This window comes from Lepisma saccharinum, chromosome 10, assembly GCF_977018435.1.
Source record: "Lepisma saccharinum chromosome 10, izLepSacc3.1, whole genome shotgun sequence".
In the NCBI taxonomy this organism is placed as follows: Eukaryota; Metazoa; Arthropoda; class Insecta; order Zygentoma; family Lepismatidae; genus Lepisma; species Lepisma saccharinum.
Window position 1 is genome coordinate 17,010,372 of NC_139238.1, and position 9,654 is coordinate 17,020,025.

Sequence of the window (9,654 nt, forward strand, 5' to 3'; positions counted from 1 at the left end):
ATGACAGGTTTATTCTTCAGCTCCCATGCGGTTTCCATTTTTCTGTACATTGAAAAACAACATTAATTGAGTGGTTTGGAAGTAAAACTTGATAATCCACAAAAGTGTGGCACTGATAAAAAATGCAAGTGAAAGTCCATCCATTGCATTGTGGGTTATGTATTGCCAAGACCCAGTATTTTTACCAATTAACGGCTACTGGATGGACTTTGTTCACTAACGTGTGAGCAACAAGAGACTGTGCAGCAACTGAACCCAATGTTATATCAAATTTGATCAGAGTGAGGGTTATAAAGCTTTACTCCAAAGCTACTCAATTGTAATGATTCATTTTGCATATATTTACATGAAACTACCTGGGACCTTTTGGTAGTATCTCCGTGTACAATGATCAGGGTAGCACTTATTAACAGTGTATTAATATTAATAATCCACAGGATTGTTTCAAGCATATCGGTTTTGTTTCATTGCAGATAGGTTGTGATCACAGCCTGAATCTTATGAAAGTGTGCAAAGAACTGGGATTTGAGGTGTTCTCTTGCAATTGTTTGTCACTGCCACTGAGGTCTGGAATAGCTGATGGTTGTCTAAGCATTGCTGTCATTCACCACCTTGCAACAAAGGTACAGAGAAGAGTATTGTTAAAACATAAGTATTGTTGTAAAGAAAAATAACCCTGTAGTATTTGGAATCTCCAATTTGTTTTTTCAGCATTGTTTATATTTTTTTTTTCCTAGGGTACTCTTGTCAGTAATGGCCGATATAGACATGTCAGTTAATCAGTAGGATTGCAGATAAATTAACCTGTCCAATACATTTATATGTATATGTTATGACATTTCCTTACTTTCTTAAACGTAAATGTCTTTCGCATTGCAAAAGCTTGATTCACCTGGTAACATGTATTTATTAGAGGTCAAGGAAACATTTAGAATTTTATATCGGATCGGCAGAATATCAATAAATTTTATATCGGTACTTTATAGGTGTTGGCAAAAATTTCATATCAGTCCCTAATTTTTACAAGGAAAATGGATATTTGTGGTTTACTGTTGATTAATTGAACATTACTTATTCGTTTATCTTTATCATGTAGGAAAGAAGAATGAAAGCACTACAAGAAATAGTGAGAATTTTGAAAAGCGGAGGCAAGGCACTTCTGTATGTGTGGGCGAAAGAACAAGAAAGGAATAAGAAGAAATCCAGTTACTTGAAACAAGCAGCTAAACGGAAACAGCAAGTTCCAAGTGAAACCGAGTCACACGTGTGCAGTGTCAGGAAACCTGAACGTGACCAATTTTCTGCACCAAAATTGGTTGGTAGTACCAACGCACTAACTTCACCAGTACCGTGTACAACAGCAAAAGCTGAAGGAACTGCAGATGTTTTAAAAATTAATATGAATGCAGAAACGGGGTTTGAAAATTCAGTTTCACTCCCAGTGCACGTGAACAGGACAAATTTCCTGCATCAAGATTTGTTTGTTCCATGGAAATTGAAACCAGATGCAGGTAAAAAGGTACTTGATTACGAGAAACAAGAAAACAAGGAGACACCAGTATTTTATAGATTCTACCATGTGTTTGAAGAAGGTGAACTGGATTCCTTGTGCAATGACATGAAAACTGTGAAAATTTTAAGAAGTTATTATGATCAAGGTAATTGGTGCATTCTACTAGAGAAATTATGATAGTGCAATTTGATAAGGAATGAACCTTCTTTTATGATGCTTTGAAAATTGTGCAGGTGCCTTTTGCTGAAGTTCGATTGAATAAAATATTATTTTTTAATGATTCATTTATAATTTTCTACTCAAAAAAACATACAGTGGAACCCCGATTTTATAATCTCGCACATTATACATTCCACCTTGATGGATCCAAACATAGCAAAATGTTATAAAATTTTCCTCGATTTTACATTTTCCCGCATTTTAAGTTCATTGAACTTGGTCCCCTGAAAAACGTAAAATCAAGGTTCCACTGTCTTACCATCTAAGATTTGAAAATACAGGGTGCCGACCTCTATAGCAGATTGGTTAGCACAGCGTGCTATGATGCCAGTGGTTTTGATTTGAATCCCAGCCTGAATGTTCTTTGTGATTGTCCCTTCATCAATTTCATCACATCATCTTCATCACAATAAGTCAAAAGTGGCAGAAAAGTTATGCTAAATAACAAAAATGAAATGCAGGGTGGTCCTCAGGAAATAGTAGAAAAGATAAAGCAATATTCTTCAAATCCGGGAACTTTTCTAAAGTTGGACGCGGCCCCTGTTCCCACCCAGCATCGAATGGCATGGGTACCTGGGGAAAACCCTGGGTGGTAAAGGATGTCAGGGTCGTGATGCTGATCACATCACCCTCACTCACAACCGGATCAAGAAAGTGTGGGGTGTTACCCCCACACCCCCTATACGCCTTCATGGCATGGTGCTAAGCACTGGGGAGCACTTTACTTTAACTTTTTTTATATTCTGCAATGACGCATGTTATTTTTTTATTGGTTGTCTAATTTACACAAGTAATTACTGATATTCCATGGCCTATGTCCATGTCTTGCAACATCAAGCAAATGACTCCAACGGCTTTAATTCATTTCTACAGGTGCTCCCAGAAGATTCTCGTAACATGTGAATCATGTCCTGTGAAATAGCTTAAATCTCTTCTCAAATTGCCATTTTCAAATCTACAATACCCTATAGCCACCAGAAGGAAACCTTGCCTTTGAGATATATGCAGAGGAAAAAAAAACTCACTGGACAGTCAGATCTGGAGACCTGGCTGGACAAGGGACATCCCCAAATCTATCTAAAGTTCTATTGATTTGGAAGAAACTGCTTCAATTTGGTCATTGTGGTGTGGGCTGAAGCCCCATCTTGACGGAACCATATTGTGTGTTAAGTACCTTATCTTGCAGGTGTGACAAGAAAGTTGTCAATGTCCCCATGAGATCTCACCTGTTATTTCTACAGGAAACTCACAGAGCACAGCTATAACACTTTGTCCACTCACGTAGGTGCCTGCAGCCTGAACCCACACCTGCAAATGACTCGTGGCATACTTGCATGTACCATATGGGGAAGACAGGTTGCCAGTTATTGTACCATTTCCAAAGAACCAACCTGTATTAGTAACATTGCCTTTTAAGATATATTCCAAAACATATTACAAAGCTGCAGTATTCAATTGTAAAATACAAAGGAGTCAAATGAAAACCTTAGTTTGTTTTTGTTTATCAAAGGAGTCAAATGAAAACCTGTTTGTTTTTCTTTATCAAGTAGATTTCTGTATGTAGGATTGCACAAGTTTGCTGCATTTTAGCACAGACCTATTGCTGATCTGATCTACATATATTTTCAAGTTCGAGTTATTGCCTGTATACTTCAAGAAGAATTAAGTCTTTGGGGTCTACATGCAGTCACTTATGAGCCACTGTGAAGGCATTTTCACCCATCTGCCTGCGAACTGAGACCATTGTCAAACTTTCTCCTCCATTTGTAAATTTGCTGGTGTGGTAAGCATGCACTGAGAGATTGAATTATCATTTGCCGAGAAATTTCTGTAAGTTTTAGGCTGACAGAGGGCAAGAAACCACTCCTCTTCACAGGTGGAAGTGTGTAGAGGCGGCACCATCTTTAAAATGACAAGAATGTCATTTTGAAGCTCACTTGATCAGTGTTGCAGCCATGAGATTGTCTCAAAAATAACAGTTGATACATCATGTAAATTTGACCTGCGTATCGTATTTTCTAAGAAAATATATGGAATTGGCGAACCTGGGTCATGTCAAGCTTTGCGATTTGACTTTTAAATTTTCAACATGGAAAATTTTCTCCACGGCGGTAGAACGTATCAATCCCTAAGATTATATGTTTATTTTATTAAGTCTCTCTGAATGCTTCACGTTGACCAGGGCATTCACTTGTTTTTCTCAGTTGTCTCAGCCTCTGAGGCATGTTAACAATGCACTGTGTCATGTTATGCAAACCTCCTGAGCCATCCAGGAAATAGGTAGTTTCTTCTGCCTATTGAGTCGGCGGTTTGCATAGTGGCAATTTAAAAACCACGATTCGGCATGGAGGAAGAGCTCGATGGCCTAGTGATATAGAGGTGAGACAAGCTGAGAGGGGACTGACTTTTGGATTGGAGTTGAGAAGGGAGAAGAGGTTAGGAGAGCAGTAGGGCAGAAGTGGGACGGTGCTCTGGTCGACAAATTGAGAAGCCAACAGAGGACTTCGTATATTCTATTCAGCCTAATTCATCAGATAGACAGGTAATTATCCTAACACCCAGCCATGATTCAGGTTCAAAGGTTCACAAAACCCAACGAGTGACCATTGTCTTTTCTGCAGTTTAGTTCCTTAGTTTGATTTTGTACCTTTCGCATTGCCAAGCATTAACTCGTCATGCCAATGACAAGTGCTCTCATCAGAGGATGAATGATGAGTAACATACATCACCCATTGATTAATTGGTTAACATTCTAGGTACTCGTAAGATCCCACGAACTTTATGGTTCGTTACGCCTGTATATAGTCTGTCTTGTAATTTTTGTTGGTCTTTTAAGTTTTTCATTTAACTCTTGTAATAACTGGCCTTGTGACCTTTGAGAAACCAGCTGTTGGCTTTACATTCCTGCATTTTACATTTTCCTGCACTATGCATCCAGTCTTATCCGAATGTTAGTGAAAATTTTCATATGCTGTTAATTAGACTGTATCCATTATCTATTGTTCTACTTTAAATTATTGTAAAACTATGTTAGAAAACAAGAGAAGTGGTGCTCTCTTGAAACACCATGTTAGAACAGTTAAAAATAGAAGCAGTAGACAATGGACAACCTTATTGCTGAAAAAATCCTTATCGTTGGTCAATTATTCATATATCAGAAACTGTTTGAGTTACAGACAAAACATGCTGCAATAAGAGACTTCCAAAGACTCCAGATGCATTGAATTGCTGGTAAGCACAAAAACACTGTCTCTCAAAGCTCAAACACTAAGTCGTTAATAAAGCGCACTTTCTCAGCGGGAACTCAATGGATGACCTGGCCGTAACGAATCGAATCAACCATTTATCCGGCCCGGAGGACCATGAATAGTTTCCTAGTTCCTGGGTGTGTTGTTTCGTGTATTCATTCACTCTGGCACAATGAAACATATCTGTAGATTAACTTAAACTTTAATCATATGAAGCATGTAAATAACACTAAATATAATGAAGAGTTCCTCACAAATGTACACGAATATGACGAGGCGTACACCTGTATGTCGTCTCACGACTCAACTCGAACTCACACTGCGTATGTGCACACTGCATGGTGGCAACAAGACCATATGAATGAAAATTCGTCTGAACAAACAAAAAAAAATAATAATAAAATAAGGTAAAGGTACCCCTGTGCATGTGCACACATGCCATGAAAGCATATGAAGTGATGTGGAGGTATAGAGCTCTACATATTCTTGATCTCGGCCATAGCTGGGATGATGTGATCAGCATCACACCCTGGCCACCTTTACCCTCCAGGTATACCCATCTATATGAGGCTGGGTGGACCTCAGAGCCATGCAGAAAGAGGAAAATGGCTGGAAAAATTCCTGGTCCCAATCACCTGCCTTGGGATTTGAACCTGGGTCTTCTGCATGGTAGCCAGATGCTCTACCAACTGAGCTGTTACGGCTCACAAATGTAACAATGCAACAAATTATTTTTACAAGAAACTGGTTTACATTTTCTTTTGGCAAATTCATTATTATTCAGTACATATATTTATAAATAACACACTGATTATTTTATAACATACATACTCGATGTGAAATGTTGACCTGTTATAATTTTTTTTAAAAAAAACTGACAACTGTGAGATGATGTTTTTTGTCAGCAACCATTTTGGATCTTACTTCACAAATTATGTAATATACAAGTGTTTTCTTCCAACTCTATTGGGTCTGATGATGCAAAACGAGAAGTTTGTGAAATCTTACCTGTTATAAAATGATCAGTGAGCTGTTTATTAAGAAAAGATATGAAATTTTTGCCAATACCAATAAAGCACTGATATAAAACTTACCAATAACCAATAAAATATTGGTCTCATATCAATGTTCCTTGAAGAACATGAGTGCTGCATCCCACTGTCTTTGAGAAAGAAATAATGTATTTAGACAGTTAACAAAATCCAGTCAAACGTTTTTATCCATAAAAAAAATATAAAATGGCAGAATGTTTGCTCTAAATTATGAGTAGACCCAGATAGCATGTAAGTTAATTGCAAGTTAAATCAAATGTCGATTTAACTTGCAGTTAACTTACATGCTATCTGGGGAGGCACATATTTTTGTTAAATAAAAAAGAAAAATTTCGGTACAAAAACGGAGTCAATTTCGGGTTCAAAAGCGGCAAATAAAATAAAATATCGGTGTTATAGCAGTGAAAAATGGATGAAAAGTGGTATATAAAAAGACACATTGGTTTTAAAATTGTGAATATAATCCTAAATTTGATTTAAAAACTACACTTATTCCATAGAATTAACATATCACTTCTAATAGCACATTTATGTAGTTATCAGAGTATTAAGTTTATTTCTGTGTAAAGGAGTCCATTTTTGCTTCTCCAATATTAACAGCAGAATTAATCAATTTTCCGGGAATTGCATAACTCTCAGGATAATTCAGACCTCGGAACGTGTCACGTCCGTGAATAAACCCTGAATTCCATGTTTAAGAGTTAATTTCGCTTTTTGCAGTTCATTTCACATTATTTCGTGACAAAATATGGTCACAAAATGCACCTCACACCTTTCAAAGACATGAAAAATTAACACTACAATGTGTTTTTTCAAATTTCGTTTTTTTGGTCAAAAACGAAATATGCATGCCCCTAATTATGAGCTATTTATAGATGCATAGGATCAGTAAAAATATTACTAAATGTACGCATAAATAAACTGATATGCCTATATCATCTGATACCAATAGAATATCAATTAATCTGAGCTATACATGGTTAATGGTGTTATTATTATTATTATTTTTTTACCATGACACAGCATGGTAACAATTCATGGGAAGAAATAAAGCTGAAGATTATAATTTGCTGGCGACAATGCCAGGGGTTCCAGGTTCAAATCTTCGTCAGTCTCCATTCATCAATTTCATATGTAATCACTCATCCTCATCTTCGCGATTAGCCAAAAGTGGCAAAAATGCATTGGTAAAATAAACCAAATCAATCAAATACTAGAGTTTTACCTGATATATGTAAAAGCCAAACATTCAACACCAAAAACTAACTATCACAATTAGTCAATCATTTACCTGAAATTAAGGGAGATTTCAGACTGAAGTAAGAGGCAACAATCGAAGGCCTGTCATGGCACTGTGGTGTGAAACAGTTTTTTTCATTGGTTTATTCCTCCCAACCAAGGAACATGCATCACATGTTGCTTCGGTATGAAATCTCCCCAAGGCAACAATTGATACTGATATCTATAGATATGTTGGTGCAGTGGAATCCCAACTCCATCTTCCCAGAATTAAAAATTCCTTCACCTTTAGTTTTTTTATCTTGAAAAACTTAAATCAAAAATTACTAAAGCTTGAAAAATTCCCATGTCATTGACACAATGAGTACCAAAGCTGGGCACAGGAAACTCAGACCTGCCAAACCAGTATATGTGCACTTCACACCATGGTAAATAGCAACCAGGAATAAAAATATATGAATATAATTGGATCATTAAATTACACAACATATACAGAAAGATCTCAATTTATTTAAAGATGAATCAACATTACGTAGAGCTCTGTCAACGTGAAGAACACAACATTGCACTTACATAGAAATAACCAACTTCCACATTTGACAGCATATTTTCAGTTAAAGTACATATTTAAAAATTATCCTTGCACTAGGACCCAAATTGAGTGCAGTCTCGCTGTATGGCAGTATTTAAATCACAATTTTACCCTCACCGTGACTGAAAACGTCAATCTGGGTTCCCAACCTACGCAAGTTTAACACAAAAGCCTAATAGCCTCTAGTGGAGCATAGTACAAAATGCATGTTAATATCACTATAAGTACCTGTATGTTTAATGACGGAAGTTGAGGCAATTACCTACAATAGTATAAAAAATCTATAAGAATGAGTTAACAAACACACTACTTTTGTACAATAAATGTTCACAAATTACTGTATAATAAGGGAAATATAATGTTATCAAATAATTGCATACAAATCTTAAAACATTAAACAAATCATAAATACATTACAAATATTATTATTCTTAGTTATTACTTATTGATTCAGACATGAACTTTGTTTCACTAATAGCAATTAACAGAGTTTTTAGAACACCTCAAGTACTTTTTTGCCCATTGCTTTTCCATGATACTATAGGAGTCTAGTAGAGAGTTAACATTGTTTTACAAATTTCCGCAATTAATTCAATTGTGCACAGAAGTCTTCTTTGTCAATCTGTTGAAAATGGCATGTTGGTAGAATTGATTATTTTATTATGACTGTACCAATAACAACTTTTACCCAATACCGATACTTTCAAATTGAAACAATTTGCCTCTGAAGTGGTTCAGAATATTTGTAAATCAAAAGGTAAATGTACCCCTGTGCATGTGAACACATGTCATGAAGGCATATGGGATGATGTGATCAGCATCATGCCCAGCCACCTTTACCCCCAGGTATCCATTTATACGGGGTTGGTGAGCCTAAGAGCCAGGCATAGTTTTCCATTGGAACCACTGCATATCAATCTACCAGTGCTTTGCTCTAAAATAATAATAATATTCACATGATTGTTTAATCAGAATAAAATTTCTCCTTTCAATGTTGTTATCAAAATAAAGAGGATTCTGCATTTTGTATAATTTAGACTCCATGAAAGTGTCATGCAACATTTTTGTGGACCCCTTGAGATTCCAAGACTCCTGAAAAATATCCACTGGTATAGGATTTTAAGGTGCAAAAATATGGTTGGGAAAGGTAAAAAAAAAGTTCTGAAAATATTTTCAAAAAGGTGCTGATAAATGCATTTATTCACTGCTCTCTTTTTCTGCACCTTCTGTATATAATGCTTGCGGACCGCATGGAGAACTGCGGTTGTACTGAATAGGTTTTGTTAAAGTTTGTGTTTTCTCTACATTATCTTGGGAACTATTGGGGCTGCAATACCATTTTATAGCCCTAGTTCTGCTCTACAAATTGAGACTATAGGATTTTATGTAGCTGCTCAAGAAGAGTGAAAATCATTCATTTTTCTGTCCAATTTTTAACAAAACTTGAAACAAAAAGGTGCTGAAGCATTAAAGAGGGGATACATGTGCTAATCTCAGGAAAAGGTGCAACAAAGCATCTTACTCACGTCCTAAAATACATATCTCAAAGAATCTGTATGAAAACAGCTATATTTTCGGAAAAGTGCTTCACCTTAAAATCCATCCCCTAGTAATTGCATTTGAGCCAATACTTTCCGATACTAATACATCAGCATCGGTATCATCTCAGCCTTATATTTTACAGATCCACTATTGGTCTGTAATTGAGTTTACAAATCTACAAATTTGATCCATTACTGGAATTCCCTTCGGAAATCATGCTGAATTTGATTGCCAACAACAAACACTTTT

At 36.3% G+C, this 9,654-nt stretch overlaps 1 protein-coding gene across 2 annotated transcripts in view; it reads left to right on the forward strand.

Moving 5' to 3' along the window:
* Nucleotides 1-1,790, forward strand: part of LOC145994232 (tRNA (carboxymethyluridine(34)-5-O)-methyltransferase alkbh8) — a 35,741-nt gene extending 33,951 nt beyond the window's left edge. For both annotated transcript variants that reach the window (XM_083130330.1, XM_083130329.1), the window contains exons 8-9: nucleotides 474-623; nucleotides 1,097-1,790. In XM_083130330.1, the coding sequence (XP_082986456.1) occupies nucleotides 474-623; nucleotides 1,097-1,690 (744 nt within the window). In that variant the 3' untranslated portion in view covers nucleotides 1,691-1,790. The remainder of the gene's footprint in view (nucleotides 1-473; nucleotides 624-1,096) is intronic.
* Nucleotides 1,791-9,654: the final 7,864 nt, after the last annotated feature.